The sequence below is a fragment of the Carettochelys insculpta genome, chromosome 16, assembly GCF_033958435.1.
Source record: "Carettochelys insculpta isolate YL-2023 chromosome 16, ASM3395843v1, whole genome shotgun sequence".
NCBI lineage: Eukaryota > Metazoa > Chordata > Testudines > Carettochelyidae > Carettochelys > Carettochelys insculpta.
In genome coordinates this window covers 28,209,704-28,233,875 of record NC_134152.1, presented here as the reverse complement: position 1 = coordinate 28,233,875, position 24,172 = coordinate 28,209,704, and the positions used below count along the sequence as shown (strand labels likewise).

The window sequence follows — 24,172 nt, the reverse complement described above, 5'->3', positions numbered from 1 at the left end:
TTCAACATTTCGTAAGTTCAGAGTTGTTTCCCTGCATTGCATTGTGCTTATGTTAGGTGAGGAGTATCAGAGGGGTAGCCGTGTTAGTCATAAGAATGGCCATACTGGGTCAGACCAAAGGTCCATCTAGCCCAGTATCCTGTCTGCTGACAGTAGCCAATGCCTGGTGCCCCAGAGGAGGTGAACCGAAGACAATGATCAAGCAATTTGTCTCCTGCCATCCATCTCCCGCCTTCGACAAAAGGCTAGGCACCATACCTTACCCCTTGCTAATAGCCATCTATGGATCTAACCTCCAAATATTTATCAAGCTCTTTTTCAAACTCTGTTAGAGTCCTGGCCTTCACAGTGTCCTCTGGTAAGGAGTTCCACAGGTTGATTGTGCGCTGTGTGAAGAAAAACTTCCTTTTTATTAGTTTTGAACCTGCTACCCATTAATTTCATTGGGTGTCCTCTAGTTCTTATATTATGGGAACAAGTAAATAACTTTTCTGTATTCACTTTCTCCACACCATTCATGATTTTATACACCTCTATCATATCGCCCCTCAGTCTCCTCTTTTCCAGACTGAAAAGTCCCAGTCTCTCTAGTCTCTCCTCAGATGGGACCCGTTCCAAACCCTTAATCATTTTAGTTGCCCTTTTCTGAACCTTTTCTAACGCCAATATATCTTTTTTGAGGTGAAGAGACCACATCTGCATGCGGTACTCAAGATGTGGGCATACCATAGTTTTATATAGGGGGAGTAAGATATACTTTGTCTTATTTTCTATCCCTTTTTTAATTATTCCTAACATCCTATTTGCTTTACTGAGTGCCGCTGCACACTGCATGGATGTCTTCAGAGAACTATCCACTATAATTCCAAGATCCCTTTCCTGATCTGTTGTAGCTAAATTTGTCCCCATCATATTATATGTATAATTGGGGTTATTTTTCCCAATGTGCATTACCTTACACTTACCCACATTAAATTTCATTTGCCATTTTGCTGCCCAATCACTCAGTTTGCTGAGATCTTTTTGAAGTTCCTCACAGTCTGCTCTGGTTTTGACTATCCTGAACAGTTTGGTGTCATCTGCAAACTTTGCCACCTCACTGCTTACCCCTTTCTCTAGATCATTGACGAATAAGTTGAACAAGATTGGTCCCAGGACTGACCCTTGGGGAACGCCGCTAGTTCCCCCCTTCCATTGTGAAAATTTACCATTTACTCCTACCCTTTGGCTGTGTCTACATGTGCCCCAAACTTCGAAATGTCCATGCAAATGGCCATTTCGAAGTTTACTAATGAAGCGCTGAAATGCATATTCAGCGCTTCATTAGCATGCGGGCGGCAGCGGCGCTTCGAAATTGACGAGCCTTGCCGCCGCGCGGCGCGTCCAGACGGGGCTCCTTTTCGAAAGGGCCCATGGGAATAAGGGGACTTCGAAGTAGGCGGGGCCCTTTCGAAAAGGAGCCCCGTCTGGACGCGCCGCGCGGCGGCAAGGCTCGTCAATTTCGAAGCGCCGCTGCCGCCCGCATGCTAATGAAGCGCTGAATATGCATTTCAGCGCTTCATTAGTAAACTTCGAAATGGCCATTTGCATGGCCATTTCGAAGTTTGGGGCATGTGTAGACACAGCCTTTGTTTCCTGTCTTTTAACCAGTTCCCAATCCATGAAAGGATCTTTCCTCCTATCCCATGACCACCTAATTTATATAAGAGCCTTTGGTGAGGGACCGTGTCAAAGGCTTTCTGGAAATCTAAGTCTGTAACTTAGTCTGTAATTGCAAAAACAATGAGAAGTCCTGTGGCACCTTATAGACTAAGAGAGTTTTTGGAGCATAAGCTTTCCTGGGCATACATCTGACAAAGTGGGTCTTTGCCCATGAAAGCTTATGTTCCAAAAACTCTCTTAGTCTATAAGGTGCCACAGAACTTCTTGTTTTTATGTTAAGGGAGACCATATCAGTGGAGGCCTCTGAGCAAGCCTTTGAAACTCTGCCTCTTCCCTGCCTGCCTGTTTTGGTAAGGATGAGGTGATGCTCACAGAGCTGCATTATAGTATCAGTTTGATGAAGAGATCCTCTGTACTCCCTGGTTTTTGCATATAGTGTTTTTGCAAATGCACTGGCTTTTGACAAACCTCCAACACAACTTAGTGCTGGCTTGAACTCAGCCCTTTGAGTGTGCTGTATGATGACATCAAGTTGTTTTGATTTCTGTCCTCCAGATGAGTAAAGTTTGGAATGAACTGAAGCCAAAGTTGAGCTGCCTCTTTATGGGACCCCACAATGTGCCAACACCACCATTGTCACCCCCAGAGGGCAACTTCTTTTCCAGTTAACTCTCCGAGATCTGACACTGACCAAGCTGAAGTGCAGTCAACAGAGGAATGTGATCTTTATCTCCAGATATAAGAATGAATCTTCCAAATAGCTATTTTTAAACTGCTGCTTTGAGCTGCTCTCTGATTTATGGATCAACTGGAAACAGAAGCACATACATAAATACAATCTTTTTTTTTCCTTTATTTTGAAGCGCCATGGGGCACATCTGAGATTCATTGCCCCAGAAGCCCACTGCCTAAGGACTGGAAGTGGCTAGGTACACTGAGTGCTGCAGTTTGGCTGTTGTTGAGGTCCCATGCTGCTCATGCTATGATGGCCAATGTCTTAAGTGTTGAGATGCACAGAAGTCTGACACATTTCTTGTTCTTTAAGGTTTGGGCCAAAACTAGAGGCATATGTGAGTAAGGAGAGCTGAAGGCTAGTCTCTCTTTCCCCCCAGATTCATTGGTTAGGTGTTTGATCTCATATTGCTAGATCTGTATCTAAAATAGGTGAAAGCTTCAGGTTCTCTCTCTAACCCTGCTGGGTGGGTCAGTGCTGAGTGTGATGTCTGCCAGGGTGGGAGCTGAACTCGCGTCTCGGGAAAGCACAGGATATATTTGCTTATTCATAGTAATGCATGGCCAAAGATGACCTTGATGAACAGCATTTCTTACAGGAGTCTGCCTGCCACCTGCGAGAACAGAGTTGATTGAAACGATGATACACTCCTTCGAAAGGGATAACTTTTCATGCTGTTGAAGTGGAACAGAGAGCTCTGGGGCGATGAACTTTCCTTGGAAGAGCTGGAGTCTCTCATAAGTGCCTATGTTACTGTGATCCTCAGAGGATGGCTGACTGTGAGAGCCCAAACGGGCTGATGTTCCCTCCAGTTTTCTATCAATTGTTACATAACCAGATCAGGTCTGAAACTGTTAGTTTGTTAGTAAGAGTCAGTATATATTTTAATGCTACTCTTTTCTGGCAACCTGTAGAAGGTGAAGACAAACTCAGATGAAGGAGACAATGTAAGCTTGGAGTGAGTGAAGGGGAAACAGGCTCCCTCGGAAGAATGATCTGTTAAATCTGGATTATAATTATTTCCCTCTTCTAGCTTTCTTGCGCATTCAGGGGGGTTGTCTTCAACTTTTCTAATTCTAGCATTCTGATTCTTATATATAGTGCTGACTAGTTTCTGCTGCAAGAGAAGCTGTGATTGAAACAACCAGTTAATTGACCTAGGTTGATAAGCTAATCAGTGTTCTGGTGTCTGGGTTAGGCATGGCCCTTCTCTCTTGGGAAACCACCAGATTGTCCTACGTGGGGCACTGGGTGTGTCTACACTACAGTTATCCGATGTGACTACAGTAAGTGTAGGCACAAGAGAGTACACTTAACTAAATCAGATACAAGCAGTCCCTGACTCAAGAACACATCAACTTACAACCATTCATCCTTACGACCAACTTCCAGCTCACCCTCCTCCACGTGCTCCAGCTTACCTCCCCCAGCCAGAGGGGAGCTCCAGCCGCACGCCTGGGGCTCCCCTCCAACTCCCGTTCCCCAACCCCCACAGACTCAGATCCAACCCCCGGGTCACCCCAGATCATTCCCTCCGTGCGGCTGGCTCAGCACGTGAAGGGCTCCAACCTGCCTCACACTAAGAACCCCGCCCCAGTGCACCCCTGTTCAACCTCTCTCCCACCTAGATCAGCCCCTCCCCCTCGTGCCTGGGGCTCTGGCTCCCAGTCTTCAGTGGGGCTCCATCCCCCTTCCACTCAACCACCCTGCTGCTGTACATCTCCCATTCTACCCCCCTGCCCAGCTCAACCTCTCCCTCCTGTGGCCTCAGCTCACATCTTGGCTTTCAGCCACCACCAGCATGTGCAGGGGCTCTATCCCCCTGCCAGCTCAGCCCACTCCCGCCCCAGTTCACCAGGGTTCAATGCCCCTCCGCTCAGCTGACACCCCTGCTGGCATGCACTGGGCTGTCAGCGTGTGTGGGGCTCCAGCTGTCAGCTGCATTAGGCATGTCAGCCTCTACCCCCCGCCCCCAGCTAATCCCCCTGCCCTGGTTCACCCCATTCAACCCTCCCAATCCCCTGTGGCCCCAGCTCATGCTCCCCAGCATGCAGGGCTCCAGCCCCAACCCCCTACCCACCACCCCTACAGCCCCAGCTCCAATCCCCTGGCTGGGCTCAACCCCCTCTCCAACCTCCTGCAAACCCGAGCTCAGCTGCACCCTTCTGCTACCCCTACTGCCCTAACTCACCCTAGGCTTAACTCCTCTGCCCCCTCCCATGGCCCCAACCCAAGCCCTCCCCGACTTACGTGAAATTCAAGGTATGCGAGAGATTTAAGCGTCCCTCGAGGGATTACAATATAAGGGTATTTCTAACTTATGACCAAATTGAGTTACGACCAGGTATTCAGAATGTAACCTGTTTGTAAGTTGGGGACTGTCTGTACTGGGAACAGTGAAGTCCTGGCAGTACACACAGTTCAGTGCTGGCTGCACAATTGTGGCTAGCCCCTGTTGAAACCCATTCTGCTGTTGCTTTACTCCCATTCACACACAAACTAGCTAGATTCAATTAGCTATGTGAACTGCAGCCACACCCCACGATAGCAGTGTAGACATACCTGATGCGTGTCACTTTCTGGGTGCTGGGGCTAGAGAGAGCACTTGCTTTTGAAACTCTTAAAGTGGTGAATGGTAAAAATAGCTCTTTCACAGAATGTACTGCTTGTTATGTGTTAGCAGCTCAGATGCTAACTCTAACACTTGCTCAAAATATTTCCCTTGCAGCTCATCTACCTTGCTTTGCAAGAGACTGAGACATTGCGAGGGCCTCTGGAAGAGAATACAAGGCAATATAGAAGGGGATTCTAGTCACAAACCAGAACAAATTGTGAAGACTATAAATGTATGTACAGTTAATAAAAAGCACCATCTTGAGTGGTAAACAGGAAACATTTCTCCATTTGACCTTGTTTAGACTGGGAAGATAAGGTTTTGTAATATTAGCTTTGATATTAGCTTAATGTTTTTAAACACTAATGTAGACAAGATTGATACTTTTAAAAATATGTTGGCTGGTGGTGGTCAACCCACGCTTCCCTGTCCCACCAAAAATCTTTTTATTTGGTAACTGAAGAGTAGTTTGCCTATTCTTAAATTAGACATAATCAAAATAAGGAAATTATGTACAATGTTTCAGAAAAGTTTCACTCTCCCATGCAATCAAATGGGAGATATACTGCCTGTATCAGTTGTCTGATGCAGGGGCTGACTGTCAGCATAGAGTTGGCTCTTGTAGAAAGGAGGACGCTCATGGTCCTTTTTGAGAGTTTTAAAAATTCTGGAGTGTAACAGACTATTTCTAAAAACTCTTAAGCTCATGAATATTTAGATAATATTTAACTGTCAAAGGTATAAACTGCTCATTGCTGTTCTTTAAGTAGCAGCCCTTACAAGCTCTGTATGTGGAATTCAGTAGGATAATCAGATTTATGTATGTCCCAGGCTTAGCCTTTCTTAAACAGAAATGTTTTATTGGAGTGGTTCTGAGTGAGAAGACATTTGTGCAGTCACCGTGTCCTGCTCCTGAATGACTGAAGACAGGGGTGAGCATCCAGAGCTTCACTGAGGACTGCAGTTGCTGTTCAACATCTGCTATGCTGTAGGCAGGATTCAAGAGAGAATGACAATCTAGTGTTCATTTCCCTGATTCCGCCCATGCCACATCCTGCGGGTCTATGTTGGTTACTAGTTTCTGTAGAGCCCCTTCCCCTCACACTGTGGTTCATACAAGCTTTAACTTTCAAAATTATTTTTATAGACTTAACCATTCTGGTCTGCAGTCCAAATGATGGTAGCATGGCTGCTACTAGCAGCAAGAAAGGGGCTTCTGCACATATATTTTCTCTTAGTTTAGGGGGGTCAGTGAAGTTTGCAGACCGGTATCTGTTACAGCCTCTCTCCTGTGGAAGAGTACAGGGTAGAAAAGTCAAACTGATTTTGTTTCTCTGTACGTACTGTGTAGAGCAAACAAAAGCAGCTGCTTCCATGCTGCTGTTATAGTCCATGCCATGATCAGACTAACAAATAGGAACAATGAAACACAACATAACAGAACTGCTGGAGCAGTAGCTTGCCAGATTTTTCTCTGATGACTGGAATTAATCTGAAATAATGCTAAGCATAACAGGAAATGAGTTTAACAGCATGTGCCAGTTAGCCAAGACCTGCTACAGCTGTAAGCTCTAGCACCAAAGGGTTAATGTGCCTTGCTGAATGGAAGCTCTCTCTATACATCTTGATCTCAAAGGGGCTTCCGCTCATTTGTGGTATGACTTCATAGATAAGGCATCCAGATATATAGTTTTCAGTGCAAGTGTTTCTGCACCAGAATGTCTTGAAGCCAGGTCTGTAGATGAGTATGAAGCGGGTGAGGAGACCCTGACTCTTCAGTACAGAAACTAGTTTCATTTCCACCAAAACAGCCATGTATCTCCAGCATTCCTGTTGCCACCACTGTTGCAAACCAGAAAGGGAAAATATACAGTGCACCCTCTGACCAGCTGCACGAAAGTGTTTACCAATGGGTAATTTTCTAAAAAATCATCTTGTAACACAGCTATTGGTATCTCCACCTCCCTCCCCCCTTACTTGTAACTTGCTAAAGCGATGACTGTTAAAAAGTGCCTTGCTCTCTTGTCCATCTGCTCTTCCTCTTTGATCACCACATATGGAAGTCACTGCTGAATTTATAACAGGGTAGCTCAGAGGCCAGCAACCCCTAGCACAGGTGCCAGAAGTGGCCCACAAGCTGATTTTCCTTGGCCCTCCTTCGCACCATGCACCCAGGAGCTTGCTCAAAGCCAGTCTGCATGGGGATTAACAAAAGATGAGCTAAAGCTACCAACCACTACTTAAACGGTAAAGTTCTGCAACGTCTGGCAGGAGGGATCTGGCCATTAAATCAATTAAATTAAGTTCTACCATGGTGTTTCTCAGCTTTTTTTTTTTTAAATACAAAGTACCCCTTTTCCAAAAAAGAAAAAAAAACCCACAATTTTCAGACATGCAAAATGCTTTCTTTCCTGAGACAGGCAACCCCAGCCCTCCGTTTTAACACATCTTCCCTCCCCCAGAGCCAAGCACCCCCAGCTCCCCACTTTAAAGCAATCCCGCTGAGCAAAGCACCTTCAGCACAAACAATGTGGACACTTACCAGAGCTGCTGCCACCTCATGAGCAGCAGGAGCTGCAAGAACCGGGGCCCAAACTGCACGTGGGCACAAGCAGGAGCCTGCGAGAGCCATGCTGGAAAAATGGCGGCGCGGCTGGCGGTGTGGGACGGGAAAAAAAGGCTCTGTGGGCTGGATTTTGGCCCATGGGCTGGACACTCCTGTTTTAGGATGATGATTGAATCTCCATGACTTTCATTGTTTAGCCTCCATGGTGAGAATAGCACAGATAACTATCGGGTCCTAAATTGAGACCATTAGCAGTCATAATCTGGTTAATATCTTAAAGCCTCTATCCATCCATTTTGTGGTGGGAGTAGCTAAAGGTTTTAGTAGCGTAGTAACAGGAGCTGAGTTATTCAGCCTTCTTGTGTGTGAGCCCCGTTTTTTAATTGTCCTCAAGCTGCTTTCTGTGAGGATAGCCACAGATTTTCCTTTATAGCTGTGTCAGAAGCTAAGTATGGTGTCCCAAAATGCCACCTATAACTCAAGTGTTTGCAATACCCAATGAATGGCAGGGGTACAAGGCACTAATCACTCTTATCCTTTGCCTTCAAGCCATTGCTTTCCATGTGTACAAGGAACGGTACTTTGACTAATACAGACCATTCAGAGCAGCTGGAGGGAGACAGGAAGAGGCTGGCTTGGGTGGAGGATGTGAATTTTGCCTGCCTTGGGAAAATCCTTTATCTTTGCTTTGCTCCAGTAGTCTTATGTATGAAGCACTTTATCAGACTGCAGGAATTAGAAAATTATTACTAGAGTTGATAGATTGGACATGTTTACAGATTATATTACATTCCAAGAGTCTATCTCAATCTGTTTAAAAATAGGTATTTGTAAGACAAATAAAAAAAACTTTGAGTTTCATAGTGGCTATATTATTTCTGGTCTGGACTGATCAAACTACTTGCTCAGCATACCGAGTTAAAAGCACACCCAAACACTGTGCAGCTCACCTGCTGCTGTTCCAGGGTGACACCGATCAGAGAGCCCCTGCTGAAGTTTGAGGTTGTATCACACGTTTTCATGTGTCAGCATGAAAAGTTGTGCCAGAGAGACTATTCATAACCATTTAAACAGTGAATGAAAAGTTAATTTTCATAGCAGAAGCTGTCGAGAAATGAGAACCAGGGCAGGGCCTAAGCAATGCTATACAACCACATCGCCTTATCTTACCATTTGCTACGACCTCCTGCTAGAGGAACAGAACTAGAGCAGTACACAGCCTCCTCAAAATGCTCTAGCCCCTGCTGGCCCTAAATAAGAAGAAACAACACACTGTCCCAGTTTGTAGGATGGGAGGGAAGTGCAAGTGGAAGTGCTGCAGCCAATGAAGGAAGTTGCTAACTATCATGCTCCAGTCTCTGTGCTGCTTGTCAGCAGATCTCCTACTTCTGGACAATTTGTGAGAGTCGTTCAGAAATCATTGTGTTGCTCCCCTGGAACACACAACAGATGATGCATGCTATACCCATTTTAGTGTTTTTAATGTAAAAGATCTGAGAGGGAACAGATTATTGAGCTAATAGCAGAGAAGGGATAGCCTTGAATTATGGGAGTCATTTCCGAGCCATACCTGAAACACTCCACACTCTGGGAACGCACCAGCATCAGAAATGTATTTTGTTCACCCTCAAGAGAAAAGTCACAGTTTGCTCCTCCACCCAGACAGCAGAGAAGTCTCCTTGGCTGAGAAAGGAGATCATCACGTAACGCGGGCAGAGCTATGGCAGGTTCACACATCTTAAGTTGGGGCCTTGCCCAATATGGGCACAGATGTATTCCATTGGGTAATGGTGGAATGCCGCTGTTTCCTTTATACATCGTCCACCTGCTTCAGTGTGTACTCCAGAATAGTGTCTAGACCCTGGAACTTAAAATACCCCAGGAACAACTTCTTTTGGAGCAGCAGGGGAAACCAGTAGACATCATCTGGCCACATGTGACTGAAAGGTACCTGATCCAGCTGAAACCACTGTGGACGCATTTCTAAAATCAGAAGAATAAAGAGGTTTGGGTAAACTTATTCCACTGCCGTTTTGTTTTGATGCTGGATGTCGTAGCAGTGGTACCCAAAAGCAATTTAAGAATCACCACACCCTGTCCTCCTCTCCAGAACCATGCATCCCCCATCCTGTGCAAACTGCCAGTGACTCACTGGAGGCCCATCTGCACGAGCCACCACCCCCTCCTGACACTGCGCCTCGGTTAGCGTTGCAGGTGGAACCACCACTGCCACCACATGCTTGTCTTGCCAAGCGGTGGAGCAAATGCACAGAGCAGGCGGTGGGTGCTCCAAGTGTGCAGCTCTGACAAGCTGCTCTGCCACACGTGGCAAACGGAAAGCATATTGGACACTGTGGTTGTAGAGGGAAGGAAAGCACTTCCAACAACTATGGTCCTGTGCAGCTTAGGGTGGGATTGTAGGGGGATATGGGCCAGGGAAGAAGTAGGACTCATTGGGGAAAAGACTGTTACTGTTCCTCAAACAACATATCCCTACTCAACCACCACTCCCTATCTAGTAAACCCTGGGAAGATGTTTTGTTTGGCCAAGAGAATGAGAGCTGAGAGTCCAAAACTAATATTGATAAGGGATGTGGGGAAGGGCAGACAAATTCAGTGTGCATCTCAGAGGCCCATACAAGCATGGGACCAACATCATTTGTTCTCAGTATTTCTTTAAGCAGTAGGAAATATGGGCAAACATCTCTTTGTGCTGCTACTTGCTCCATGACCTTACCATCACTTTCAGTTGGCTCTCCATGAAAGCTGTCGGTCCGGAAGATGTGGACTTCCATGAGCTCAGGGTTACCTACAAACTCAAAGGTGATCTGACCTATCTTCTGTAAGTTGTCTGCAGTCAATCCACTCTCTTCCAGCAGCTCCCTGCAAGAGGGATAGATAACCGTTGCATAAGGGCAAGCTATGCCACCTGTGGATTAACAAAAAATGAGCTAATGCTACCAACCACCATGACAGTAAAGCTCTGCATCTTGATTTATTAATGAATCTGTTGTAAGTAGGAATATTAGTGACTTTAAAAATTATCACCAGCACTTGGCCATATATAGAAATCAAAAGGTCAAATTTCAGCATCCACTTTGGAAAGGTTGCTGATCCCTGGCATAGTGCTTTTCAAACATCAGTTTAGCTAAGCCTTGGGACATCTTGCTGAGAGAGATAAGTAACATAGGGATGTCTCCCTTTACCAGTGAAATTTAGCTATTGCTGAGGCTGAATGAAACTGCTGTTTAATAGAACAACACACAAGGTAAAGGTTTGAGACAGGAAGTCAATACTATACCCAGCTGAAATGCAGGGGGAGATTTTGGAAGACAGGATGCAATGAGAAAAGCTGAAATTTGTGCAGAACTGTTGGACTAGTACATCTAGTATTATGAAATGTGTCAGTTTCTTCTCTGATAAGCACAAATAGCCAGGACCTTAGGTTTACATCTTACTGGATACATGCTGGGACTCATGTACTGACCCAGAGTGTTACTTTTGACTTGTCACTATCACTTCCAATGTGCACCTCAGTACCTAGAAGGTCTCCCATTGATGTATTGATATGGCTCACCTTTAATTCAGATATTAGGAAGCGTAAGCAGTCAGAGCTCCCACTGCTGCTGCTGCAGCTGCTGCTACTGCAGTAATGGCCAGAGCCCTTTAAATTGTCACTGAAGCACTGCGCAGCACGCTCCAGGTAGCAGGAAGGGCTGCCAGGGGAGGCCTGGTGTGCTCTGCGCAGCAGTAAGGGCTGCCTAGCCCAGTCCTGCCCTTTCTACCCTTAGGAGGGGACACAGCAGGCCCCCTCTGCCTTGCTCAGGGGCCCAGCAAGGCTGTTGGCCCCAGTGTCATCAGTATTTTACAGGCCAAAATATCTAATAGCTTTCATTTGCAAATCTGCATTGCCAGTACAGAAATCTGTACCAAGTAATGTTCCAATGACAGAACTGCTGGGCTTCATTCCAATACTGATGCAGGATATCATCGCAATCCATGTGACACCGAATATTGTACTTATTAAGACAGCATGTAAATAGTGGTCCAACATAATGAAAAAGCAGTGATTACACTGAACCTCCTGTGTACAAATTACATGAACGTATGGGAGACAAGAGGATGTGCTTAAAATTAAGCTTGCCTTCTCTGAAGTTGCCAGGCAGCCAATTCCCCACTTTATCACATAGGGTGCCTTGGGCCACTTTGGGGGGAAAAAAAATTAACTGTTTTACTTACATTGAACAGGTTTTTGCCTGCCTCCAACACACTGGGGCTATGTCTAGATTGCTGAGAACTGTTGGCAAAAGATACGCAAATTGCACATCTCCTGCCAATAGTTCTGTTAGGAGATGCTTTCCTGACAGTTGGCCTATCCACCCAGGGCCAAATGATGGGAAAACCCCCTCAGCCAAGACATCCTTTCCTCCTTGTGGAACGAGGATGACAGGAATGTCGGCAGAACATGCTTGATGCAGCAGACTTCTGTGGGGAGACCTTCAGTTTAGACATAGCCTGGGTGTGGAACTGTGAGCACAGTCCAGAGCTTTTCCAATGTACAGCAATAACTAATATTTTCAGAGCTAGTGCATATTGAGCTGTGGTATTTAATTAAAGTTAAACTGGACTTTGAAAAAAATGTGTAATGCATTTTTTTTATGACTGAGAGGGCAGCAACTCCCCAGTTAAATGTAATGGGACCCCTCTATATGGTATCAACCTGTCTCTGGCATCATGGTTAGACTAGTTTTAGTAGATCTTCCTGGAATACATAGTAGCATCTAAAATAGATGTTTTCTCAGAATTGGAGCTTAAAGCTTCATTTCACAGGCTGTGATAACTAGACAGCTGGGTGTGATGATGCTACAGCTTTCTAAGCAGTTTGATACATCTGTGTATGGCCAGCGGCTAGAAAAACAACCAGTAAAAAATTAAACTAGAAAGAATAAACCAATTCAGTGCTCCCTGAATAAGATAATGTGGCATGGTGAATGATGATGGGTGTTTGGGAGCTTTAGTGCATCAAGTGAGCTGCAATAGTTGTCGTTGAAACAGGAAACACCATTTAATACGTGTCTCACATGAACTGTTATGTATGTCAAGCCCTTACCAGAGATAGGATACCATTACAACTCCAGGGAAGAGCATGCGAGAGAATCAGATCCAGCAGGCTGGTGCAACTGGAGGCTGAAAGAGTCCCCCAGAGTGACACTGCTGTCAACTCTGAGGAGCTGCAAGAAGAGGGCTCCAGATCAAACTGCTACACATAGGCCATGTCTACACTAGCCAAAAACTTCGAAATGGCCACGCAAATGGCCATTTCAAAGTTTACTAATGAAGCACGGAAATACATATTCAGCACCTCATTAGCATGTGGCCATTTGTATGGCCATTTCGAAGTTTTTAGCTACGGTAGCCATAGTCAAGAACAACATCTTTTGTCACGATGCTGACCACACGGCCTGTGAGAACTGACACATTCCAAATATGGTTAAAAAGTTGCACATAAAAGCCACTACTTCTAAATCCAAAATGGTGCAAGTGGACAGTTTACACTTCTGAAGTATGTGCTTGGTCTCATAACTAGAACCTATCAAAACAAAAAGCAGTCAAGTAGCACTTTAAAGACTAGCAAAATAGTTTATTAGGTGAGCTTTCGTGGGACAGACCCACTTCTTCAGACCATAGCCAGACCAGACCAGACTCAATATTTAAGGCACAGAGAACCAAAAACAGTAAGCAAGGAGGACAAATCAGAAAAAGATGATCAAGGTGAGCAAATCAGAGAGTGGAGGGGTGGGGGGGAAGGTCAAGAATTAGATTGAGCCAAGTATGCAGACGAGCCCCTATAGTGACTCAGAAAGTTCCCATCACGATTTAAGCCATGTGTTAATGTGTCGAATTTAGGTACTGTGTTAGAATGAGCATGTGCAGTTCTTTGAGAACTTCACAAGTACTTATTACGTGCGAAATAATCCACAGTGTCTCATCTACCCTGTTTTCAGCAGTAGCAAGAGCCTAACAAACCAAGAGCAGACCAAAGAAAGGAGGCTGATCTCACTCCTTCCACACACAGGCAGTAACTTATGTGAAAGGCTGTTACATAAAATGCTGCAGAGGGCTAGCCGTGATAGTCCCTAATTTCAAAATCAGCAAGCAGTCCTGGGACACCTTGTAGACTAACGATTTTATTAGGTCATGAGCTTTCGTGGGAAAAACCCACTTCATCAGATGGCTAGAAATAACAGAATTCAGAGTATATATAGCAGTAAAAAAAGGAAGGAGGGTCATTAGTAGGACCAGTTAATGAAACAAATTAACCTGGATGTGGCTCATTGATAGCATGTAATGCAGAAGTGTGAATATCATAATTACTAATAACAGGTAAGTTCCTTTTGCTTCCTTATTTTTGCTGCTTTTTATATCCTGGATTTTTTTTTTTTTATTTCCATCCATCTGGTGAAGTGGGTTTTGCCAATGGAAACTCAGGACCTATTAAATTTGTTAGTTTCTAAGGTGACTGCTTGTTACACATAAAATGCAGTCAAAACAGCTCTGTGAGAGGCCAGTTCTCTATAAAGTAAACTATTCTGTGCAGAAGGAAGCTCTGGAGTACACACAGACAAAACTAGACAGTGTGATGTGCCCAGGGATTTACTGTACCAGTGTCAGATACCCTGCGATTCTAAATGGACATTCAGGCATTTGTGAAAGGGCTTAGAGGTTGGGAGGCATGGGCTTATATCAGATGGACTCTTCTTTGAGGCTGACAAATTTGCGTATGAAACTACTGATTCAGCTGTGATCTTCCATGTTGCCTTTTATTACAATTGCAGCAAATCTCAGAAAAGAAAACAGTAGCAGTCTGGTTCAATCAACAACTTGATGCTGATTAGGCATGTTAAGGTTTATCTGGTTAACCAGTTAACTGGTAAGCTTCACCCTAAATGGATAAGGCTTACTGGTTACAGTTAACCAGTAGGGACTGAAACAGGCCCGGACCCGCTGTGGGCAGGGAGTTACTTCAGCCCCCTGGTGCCCATCTCAGGTGGGGGGTGCTTCAGTGCAGCTGGAGCAGCTCTTGTCCACAGCGGACCCAGCTCAGGAGCACCATCGGGAGGGACACTCCAGCCAGCCCGGAGGAGCCCCATCTCTGGCAGCCCTTGGTGTGCCACAGGTATGTCTATTTTAGTCTGGCTGTAGCAGCCCCTGTCTGTAGCAGGAGGGCCGCTCCAAGTAGCTTCCGTAGCTGCCCCCTCCTGTTTAATTGCTTAACTTGTTAAACCTCACATTTAACCAGTTAACTAATTAAATGGGATTTTACATCCTTAATGTAGACACATTTGCTGCAGGAAGTCAGTATTGATGACTCAGTAGCTGGTATTCTTCCTTTGAGCCCTTAGTGAAACAATCTCTCAACACAGCCCAAGGCAATACTGAGCTTCTCATCTTTTGGATTAAATTTTAAACTGAGGTTTACCATGAAGTCTCTAGCACTTTTAGTTAAACAGAGATATTCACTTTGTACCCTGGCCAAATTACAACTCATGTAATTATGTTGTTTAGCACACTGTTCATCAGTCACATCCTCAACTGTTGGGTAGGGCATAGAGCAGTGATAGGCACCCTGGGCTACTGAGGGGCACGTAAGTGGCCCTCCACATCAGGTGGCCAAAAGATTGTTGTAAACAAGCAAATCTCCAGGGACACAGTAGTTTTGCTAACTGTACTTGCATACCTCGAATTTGCAGGGTATGCCGACTGAATTGTAGCAGCACTATGACTGGCTGCAAAGAGAGTGCACTGTTCTCACAATTAATGTTGTGTGCAATCAGCATGCAGCTCAGTTCACATGCCTTTGCTTTACATGGGTCACTTTTTCACACCAGTAGGAATAAAAACCTATGCAGAGGGAAACAGCTGAATCTACCAATCCTGAGCATGGGCAACGGTAAACAAAATGTCTCATGAGCCACAAGGTACCCACCATGAGCCACAAGTTGTCCACCACTGGCACAGCAACTATTTAATAAGTGCTACTTACAGCTCAAGGCATTTTTACTGATGAGTGAAGTGAGCGAATCTCTATCTAACCCACAGCAACCTGCCATTCTTAGTTTACAAAGTGCTCAGTGATCCTCCCACAAAAGGTGCTACAGAATTGCCAAGGAATATGTAATTGGATGGCAGCTTTTATTTAAAAAAAGAGGCAACAAAAACCACCCCCCCACAACACTATCTCCAGGTCAGCACTGCCAACTTTTGTGATTTTATCATAAGTCTCCTGCTATGCAATTTTTTTTAAATTTCCAAAATCATTTTTTCAAAGAAAGTTTTCAGCCCTCAACACTGGAGATAAAAGCTTGAAAATGGTGAATACAAAAGTTTCATAACCCAGGTGGCAAATAAAATATCCCAGTGTTTTGGCTTTAAAATTACAATTTATAACAACTTCATGAGATTTTAAAAAGCAGGGCCCTTACTCATGATTTTTAAAATCCTGGAGGTTGATGATACTCCCTTTTTACACACCTAACTTAGAGATGCCTGGCCAAATGACATTTTGAATAATTGAGGGAGGGGGTCAGCTGGTCTGCCTATCCCTTCTGGCTGAATAAGCAGCCACCAGTTAACCCATCAGCACCCTGGCAGGTCCTGTGTCTCCAACACCCCCATAGTGCACGTGTGCCCAGGCAGCACCCTGCTGGTCTCACCTGTGGGCTGCCTGCTCTATAGTCTCACCCAGTTGCACTTTGCCCCCAAATCCATTCCATCGTCCAGCCCCGAATCCACGCTTCTTCATGCCCAGCAGCACCCGCTGGGGCTGCACCACCAACACCAGGGTGAAGAGCTTGCAGGTGAACATTGCCCCTGTGGGTGCAAAGGGGAGATGGATCTGAGCTGGGCATGCCTAGGAAAGTGTGAAGTGCCAGCAAACCCCTCCCCCACCCCATTCCAGCAGCTGGGCACACAGCCAGCATGCAGCAGGGAAGGGGCACTAGTCAGTAGATCATACAGATGTGCTCAGTCCTCTCCCATGCTAAACTCCAGACTGCCACTACTACTTAACCCTCATACTCCACCTGGAGCATAGGTCATCTACAAGTCTCCTCCACTTCACTCTGTTTTGGGACAAAACTTCTGCTGGCTCCAGGAGTACCCCAATTGTTGTCCCTCAGTCTCAGCAGATCTTCTCCACATTGTCCAAGGTCTTCCTCTTTTGTGTTTTCCTTGCAGGTTCCATGTAAGAGCTTGACAGACTATGCTGGATGATGGTTTTCTGGAAGTGTGGCCTAGCCATCTCCACTTTCTTCTCTTGAGCTCAATGTCAATTGGTTCTTGTCCTGCTCTGTTCCAAAGCTCCTCATTTGTGACCAAGTCTTGCCATTGGACAGGAAGGACGTACCTCGGACATCTGTTTATGAATGTTTGTAGCTTGTGACTTGAAGATGTTTCAGTCCTCCATATCTCACAGTCACACAAGAGCACACGCTCCACATCCGTGTTGAAAATCTGCAGTTTTATTTGTGAACTCCATATGGGACAAAGAGTCTTGAATGCAGCTGCTGTTCTCCCTATCCTGGCATTGATATCCTTGTCTGTTCCTCCATCTCTGCTCATCATACTCCCCAAGCAGGTGAACTGCTCCACATTTTCCAGTGACCCCCTCCCAGTGCGATGGTGGTGGTGTTGGACTGATAAACTAGAGGCTGCCAATTAAAGGCAACTCCCTCCCCCCATCACTGCTCTAGCCGCACCCGTCCTGGCCAGCTCCGCCCACACCCCATCCCTAATATGTCCTGACAGACTCCCCACACCTCCTTCCTACCCTGGCCCCAGGCCGGGGTGGCCTACGACACCTCGGGGACCCCGAGCCCATCACTCACCCAGCCCGGCCCGGCGGCCCACGTGAAGCGACCCCGCGCCGGCGGTTGTTCGCTTGAAAACGGCCCGACGGGGAACAGGCGCCGCCCCGGGTGCCTTAGCGCGGGCCGCGAGAGGCTGCGGGCCGCTGGCGGGGGAAAGGCACTTTCTCCCTCTGCCCCGTGGTGCGCCGAGTCGAGCCGGAACGCGCGGCGCCTGTTTCTGCGGCCGGGGGAGGCCTCAGAGGAGACACCGGGGAGGGACGTGGTCCTGCGCTGCGGGCCGGGGCCATGAGCCGGTGAGGAGCCACAGCGCTGGTGTCTCACGCTGCGGGATCCAGCCTCCTGGGCGGGTCTGTGGGGTGGCTCTAGATCTCGGCCTCGGCCTCATGTGTCCCTGACGGCGGGATTGTTCTGTTTTCTTTCCCGCCTTAGGTCCTTGTCCTTCTCCCCCTCCTCTTTGGTCACCTGGCGGGAGTGGTCTAGATACACTCGGGAGTGGCCCCCGGGCCGCCCGTGCAGCGGGGTGAGCAAAGTCGGGGGCAGGCCCCTGGGCGGAGTGACATGGGATTTCATCAAGTGGGGGCGCAGCCTGCTTGGCTGCTGGGTCTCGGGCTCATCCATCTCATTAAACATGTTGCAATACGTTATTGTTGTATGTCTGGGTGTTCACATTAATGAAGCTTTCACATTCTAGATACTTATCTTCTTACAGGTGCCAAAAGGATTTTTTTTTCATGTGAACATAAGTGAAATTTCTGGTGGTTTGGTTTACATTAGACAGGTTGGGGGGGGCCCTGCTAGTTACAGGAAGGAAAAATGGGGACCCAACAACATACATTTGCTCGCCTCTACCCTAGAGGGAGGGTCTGTGCGGCTTTTCACGGGCTGTTCCTAGCTTCAGGGTTACAACCAGGGTCTGATCCATATCCCATTTTCTGTTCTTTGCTTTGCCCCTGGAGCCCCTATTTGGGCCTGCAAGATCTGTGTTTATGCAAATGCCCTTTCCCCAAGGAGTGCTGCATCTGTTAGGGCAGTGGCATCACTTTTGTTTCTTGGAAGGAAGAACATCACACTTACTAATACTTGAAATCTAGAAATAGAAACAAGGAGAAAAAGTGGGTGGGGGGGTCATTGTTGAGTGCAATTCAATTTGAAATCTCTGAAACTGAAATTTTTTGCTAAATATGCAGAGGATCAACCATTGTGTAGCAAAACAATTGTGACCAATGTTTCCTGTAAAATCAGTGCTTGGGCAGCTGTGCAAGAGAGATTCAGTTATTCCCCAGCAGATTAGCAGAGTGTGTACAGACAACAGTATATGCTTCTACTGGTGGTGCATATATCCCTATGCATTGGTGCACGTAACGAAATTTGTTGCACACGGGGATAGAAGGAGGGTATATTGATGGTGACAGTGCAAAATGGAGACAGCTGATATGTGGATGAAATTCTATTGCATCAGTCTGACACTGATGTTGAGTTTATTGATTCCTTTGTAGCAGTTATAACATACCACGTTATCATGGCTCATGGCCCCATGAATAACATGGTACAATATGCTGATGCTACATGGGCCTAAAACTGATATTGGAATTTGAGATTGTGTAACGTCACATATGAGTGGCTGGTTTGAAACAATAAAAAAATCAGAAAGTCCCACAAATAGTGGATTGGATTGTTAGCTTGTGTCTGGGTCTTTGTATCAGGTGCAGTTTTCTCTTACCCTGTACACATAACTTTTAACAGCATGGATGATTTAACCAGTGGATCAGGTTACCAAGGGATGTGGCAGATTCTCTGTCACTTGAAGATTTAAAATAAGATGGCATCACTTCTAAAAAATATGCTGTAGCTGAGACACAAGATAATGGCTGCCTGAAATTCTGTGATTTTTGTTATCCAGGAGGTGAGATTAGGTAATCACAAAGGGGGCTCCTTCTGGCCTTGAAATCCACTAATCAGTGTTTTAAAAACAGGGGTTGTTAGGAAAGATGAGTGTGAATTCACACTCAATCTATTGTTGGGAATAGAAATTAGACTTTTGAAGGAGTAATGTTCGCTAACTTAGTGAATTTAGTGATGGTGTGAGGTTCTCTAATGACAGCTCTGGTGATTAAATGCCTCTCTTTGTCCATAGAACAGCTGTAACATGGTGTCTTTTCACTATGTTTGAAAAATGTCTTGGAGAAAGAAGGGCATCCAGATTTGTTTGCTGCTTGCTGCTGTTGCCACTGATAACAAAGGTGCCCCCTGTGCTAACGGTGGTGTGTGTTGCAAAGTAGATACCTATCTCCTAGAAACTGGAACAAGATGTACCATCTAGCTTCACATAGGCCATCCAATTGCTGTGAGAATGCCAATAATATCTATCTTGCACAGTTGTTTCAAAGGTTGGATAATGGTGGTACAAAATTCTCACTGTAAATGTTGAGATCTCTGGGGGCATGGACCATCCTCTTGTTCTGTTTGTACAGTGCGGTTGCAGAATAGGATCCTGGCTCATGATTGAGACTCTTGCAAACTTCTGCAATGCAAATGATAATTATAAACTGCACTTGCCCAATAATCTCTAAAATGAGATGGTAAATTTCAGGAGACCCATGTGTAGAAGATCTTAGTGTTAAATTTAAAAGAGTGGGATTAAAATTGGAGTCTTTTCTTTAAAGATTATAGTTGTCAAGTGCACAGTGGTTATATAGTAACAGATTAATTTACTTTCTTTTTCATAGTTACCAGAGGATGATGAGCATTACGCTTCAATGCCAAAGGTTCCACAACGCAGCGGGATGTCTAAAGAGCAAAACCGGGACAGAGCACCGCTGGCTGGAGCGGCATCTGAAGGATCCGTTTGTGAAGGCAGCCAAACAGCATAATTATCGTTGCCGGAGCGCCTTCAAACTGCTGGAGATCGATGACAAACATAAAGTCCTTCGTCCAGGGTTCTCTGTGATAGACTGTGGGGCAGCTCCTGGAGCTTGGAGTCAGGTGGCTGTACAGCGAGTCAACGCTTTAGGCACTGGTGAGTGCTTAGCACCCAAAAGTAGAACTAGACATTGTTGACTCAGCCTGCAATCTGTGAGGAGTGTCTTCTACTAGTAGATTTACCTGTGCTTACGTACATTCAGCACAGTCATTAGCAACTGTATAAAGTTTAAGGTAGTTAGGGCTGTTGTGATGATAATAAAGAGGAAAAATTTTTATGTGGTGGAGAAGACATCTGTAGGATGTACCAATGATTCTCATATGTGGCCACCGGAGTATTTTTTTTGCAACCATTGCCTCCTGGGCAGCCATGGAGGGGTGGGGGAGAAGGGAGAAAGAAAAGCAAAGCAGCAGCCCCTCAACACAGACTGCTGGCAGAGGTTGGGCCCTGCCCCTCTCTGGAGACAGGGTCAGGGTCCACTGTCTCTGGAGAAAGCTGGAGCACTAGGCATCCAGTTTCCAACCTTCCTTGGGATGGTGAGTGGCAGGCTCCAGCCAAAGGGATCCAGGTTCAATTCCCTAGCCATGCAGTGGCAGGCTCTGGCACTGAGTTCATGCCCCCACATCACTTTGGCTCTTCCAGCCACAACCCCCAGTGCCCATGTGCCTGCATACTCACATCCTCATCCAGGGGTAATGGGCGATGAGTAAGTTAGATGTGAAAAGTGATATTTGTATATATGTGAATATCACTATTCACAGATTTAATATTTAGCTAGTCTTTAAAAAAGCAACCCAAAGCAAAAGAACAAGAAAAAATATTAGAATTTGCAAAGCACCTTATTTGTGTTTTTGTTTACATCTAGTAAAGAATAGAGACACCTGTACTTTATTTTTATTATTGAGTCTGCAGAAAAAAATCCTACATAAATAAATTAGTTACTTGGATGTGTAGATGCACAAGCACTGACTTCCTCTCCACCGTAGGGGTGCTCAACCCCCTTTCTGCTTCAGGGCCACCTTCACTCCACCCTTTCCTCCACCCCATCTTGTCCTGTCTCTTCCTGCTCTGCTCTGATATGCCACACTCTACCCCTTACCCGTAGACCTGAACCCTGACCTGCATCTTTCCACTCCTGCTCTGCCCCTCCACTTCTTCCCTGAGTACACCCCATCCCTCTTCTCCCTGTCCCTTCCAGTACCTTTGAAGCTAGGCAAGGGTGGGTGAAAAGTACCTTCTATTTTTTTTTTCACCCATGGAATTGGCACCTATATATATATGTGGATATTTATGTGTTTTTCCTGAAATTAATTGAGTATTCTAGGAAAAACTATCAGAGCAGCCACCATAAAGTGTTGGTAGCCACACTTTGAGGTCATGAAAAATATGTTGTGAAAACCTAGAAGGAGAATGCCTGATACACTGAAGAAGTGGCTAAAGCTCTTACATTGAGCTACTCTATGGGGTATTATCTAAAGGCTAAAGAAAAGGGTTGAGCATGGGGGAAGAGGAGTCTGTCCTCATCTCTGCCAGTAGCTTTTTAGGATATGTTTACACTAGAAACATGGGGTAATATAGATACTTACTGCAGTAATGGAAGAGGCTGTTCCATCACTGTAGTAAATCCACTTCTCTGAGACCAGCCCTCAGTATGTAACCTCAGGCAAGAAGCTTAGTATCTCTGTACATTAATTTCCCTTTCTGTAAAAATGATGGCAACAGTGATCTCCTAGAAACTAGTCATGTAACACTTTAAAGACTAACAAAATAATTTATTCAGGTGATGAGCTTTTGTGGGACTCACCCACTCATGAAAGTTCATCACCTAATAAAGTATTTCGTTAGTCCTTAAAGTGCTACGTGACTGCTTTTTTTTTTTTTTGGATAGATTACATACTAATGGCTGTCTCACTAGTACTAGTGATCTCCTAGGTGTGTTTTAATTCATTAATATTTTTAAGATGCTGTATAACAGGGACAAGTGTTGTTGTTATTGGCTGCATGGCCTTACTATCGATGCATGGAGCAGAGATGGATGAAGAGGCTTCCTGGAATCTTTAAAGAAATATTGCTTTGTAAAAATTTGTTACAATAATGAGGGTGAGATGAGTATAACAGGTGAGCATTCTAGTTATTGGAGGGCTTTGCTAGATGGCACTTTGTCAATGTGTGGCACAGGTTTGTATATTGAATTGTGGAGGGAATCATGACTTGAATTGTTAGCAACTTTTGTAATAAGAGCGATCAATTTGAAGATAAGGAGGTGTCTTGCATCTTCCTCTCCTTTGTAAACTCTCTGTTTTCCAGATCCTAATGTCCCAGTTGGTTTTGTCCTTGGAGTGGATCTTCTTCATATTTCCCCTCTTAAAGGAGCAGTCTTCCTTTCCAATGCTGATATTACAGATCCAGTCACGCTTAAGAAGATCCAGGAGCTGTTGCCTACGGAGAAGGCAGATGTTATCTTGAGTGACATGGCACCTAATGCTACAGGCATCCGAGAGCTAGATCATCAGAAGCTGATTAATTTGTGCTTTTCTCTTTTGGATATGTCCAAAAGTATCTTGCGGCCAAGTGGAACCATTCTCTGTAAATTCTGGGATGGCCGGGAAGCCCGTCTCCTTCAAAACAGACTTCTGGAGCACTTCCCATACGTGAGAACGATAAAGCCTCAGTCCAGCCGGAAAGACTCAGCAGAGGTCTATTACTTGGCAAAACTGTACCATGATGGAGTGAAGTGTCAGAAACACTGATGATTGTGTCTGCTTTTATTGCAATACTTATTAGTCACTGACTGGATAGTTTGATTTGAGGTATATTTTTAAAAGAATCCCAGCATTGAGACTCTGACATTGAATTGCTTTATTGTTAAGTCTAATTTAGTGAAATCTGTCATTGATAAAACACCATAGATGTTCATCATGCTTTACAGAAAATAAAACACTGTTATTGCTCCAGTAAGTTTATAATCTAACTAGCAGATGTATCCAGCATTGCTCAGGTCCTTAACTGAAGTTTTCCTTTTGCTCCCAGCTCCACTTCTCTGCCCCCTCAAGAGGTGGATTGGGTCATGGATTCTGGACCCCATGCCTGTTTTCAGGGGAGGGGGCAGTTTGGAATGTGGCTTCCAGCCCCCCACCTGAACTGAGACAGTGGGGCTGGTTTGGGGTGCAGCTTCTGGCCTCCCTCTCCTGTCCTAGGGTTGCAGGGACATATTGGGCTGTGATTCCTAGCCTCCCTGCCTGTCCTTGGTGGGAGGGAGCTTTGGGACATGGTTCCTAGTCTCCCCAGCCTCCTCTGCCTGTACTGGCTGTCACATGAGCTGTGGTGGGCAGGGCTAGGCCACATTCCACAGCCCTGGTTTGAGCTCCGGGGGTGGAGGGAAAGGGTGCTCATGGAAGCTGGCCTGTGATGCTGGGCCTGGCCTGGGCTCTGCGGGGGACTGGGAGTGGGGTCTATGGAGGCTGTGGCCATGCCAGGGTGAGCTGGGGCAGGGTCTGGGGCAGGCTGTGGTTCCGGGCTGGGCCCTGGCCAGAGCGGTAATGGAATCTGGAGCTCTTGTGCTCAGCCCTGGCAAGACCTGGCAGGGGTGGAGCCTGGTCTGGGCAGCTTTCCCCAGCCCTAGCATGAGCTTAGTGAGGGGATAGGGCTGGGTTTCCTTGCCCCTGCATGGTAGAGGGGGACTCTAATGGAGGGTTTGTTGGGGGAACAGTAGGGCTCACTGCATGGAGTCCATGGGAAGTACTTGTCTGGAAGCAGAGTCCAGAGCCCTATCTCCATGTGGCCACTGTTTTCCTGCCTCGGCTGCCTC

The 24,172-nt window shown here is 45.8% G+C and overlaps 3 protein-coding genes across 4 annotated transcripts in view; 2 read left to right on the top strand and 1 right to left on the bottom strand.

Moving 5' to 3' along the window:
• The window catches only part of SNX8 (sorting nexin 8), a 37,991-nt gene extending 29,079 nt beyond the window's left edge, over nucleotides 1-8,912 (top strand). The window contains exons 11-12 of one of the 2 annotated variants that reach the window (XR_012647712.1): nucleotides 2,218-2,591; nucleotides 2,994-8,912. Coding sequence is in view for 1 of the 2 variants with exons in the window: in XM_075010537.1 (XP_074866638.1) it covers nucleotides 2,218-2,331 (114 nt within the window). In the remaining variant the exon portion in view is untranslated. Of the gene's footprint in view, nucleotides 1-2,217 lie in introns of both variants that reach the window. The other variant, XM_075010537.1, reaches the window with a different exon arrangement.
• Nucleotides 8,913-9,039: 127 nt separating this feature from the next.
• Nucleotides 9,040-17,595, bottom strand: NUDT1 (nudix hydrolase 1). Its single transcript, XM_075010539.1, has 4 exons — nucleotides 17,463-17,595; nucleotides 16,290-16,446; nucleotides 10,313-10,458; nucleotides 9,040-9,558 (listed from the first exon to the last, which is right to left on the bottom strand). The coding sequence occupies exons 2-4, from the start codon at nucleotides 16,439-16,441 to the stop codon at nucleotides 9,386-9,388; spliced, it is 471 nt and encodes a 156-aa protein (XP_074866640.1). The 5' UTR covers nucleotides 16,442-16,446; nucleotides 17,463-17,595; the 3' UTR covers nucleotides 9,040-9,385.
• A 15-nt stretch (nucleotides 17,596-17,610) lies between these two features.
• MRM2 (mitochondrial rRNA methyltransferase 2) lies at nucleotides 17,611-23,313 on the top strand. Its single transcript, XM_075010538.1, has 3 exons — nucleotides 17,611-17,737; nucleotides 20,171-20,460; nucleotides 22,672-23,313. Exons 1-3 carry the CDS (start codon nucleotides 17,730-17,732, stop codon nucleotides 23,112-23,114), a joined length of 741 nt encoding a protein of 246 aa, XP_074866639.1. The 5' UTR covers nucleotides 17,611-17,729; the 3' UTR covers nucleotides 23,115-23,313.
• The last annotated feature ends 859 nt before the right edge of the window (nucleotides 23,314-24,172 follow it).

Excerpts from the sequence above, each read along its gene's own strand:
- NUDT1 (XM_075010539.1), bottom strand. The coding sequence starts at position 16,441 with ATGTTCACCTGCAAGCTCTTCACCCTGGTGTTGGTGGTGCAGCCCCAG. Across the intron at positions 10,459-16,289 it reads ATAGAGCAGGCAGCCCACAG|GGAGCTGCTGGAAGAGAGTG; the intron begins GTGAGACCAGCA and ends TCCCTCTTGCAG. Across the intron at positions 9,559-10,312 it reads AGAGCCAACTGAAAGTGATG|AAATGCGTCCACAGTGGTTT; the intron begins GTAAGGTCATGG and ends TTCTGATTTTAG.
- MRM2 (XM_075010538.1), top strand. Across the intron at positions 20,461-22,671 it reads AGTCAACGCTTTAGGCACTG|ATCCTAATGTCCCAGTTGGT; the intron begins GTGAGTGCTTAG and ends TCTGTTTTCCAG.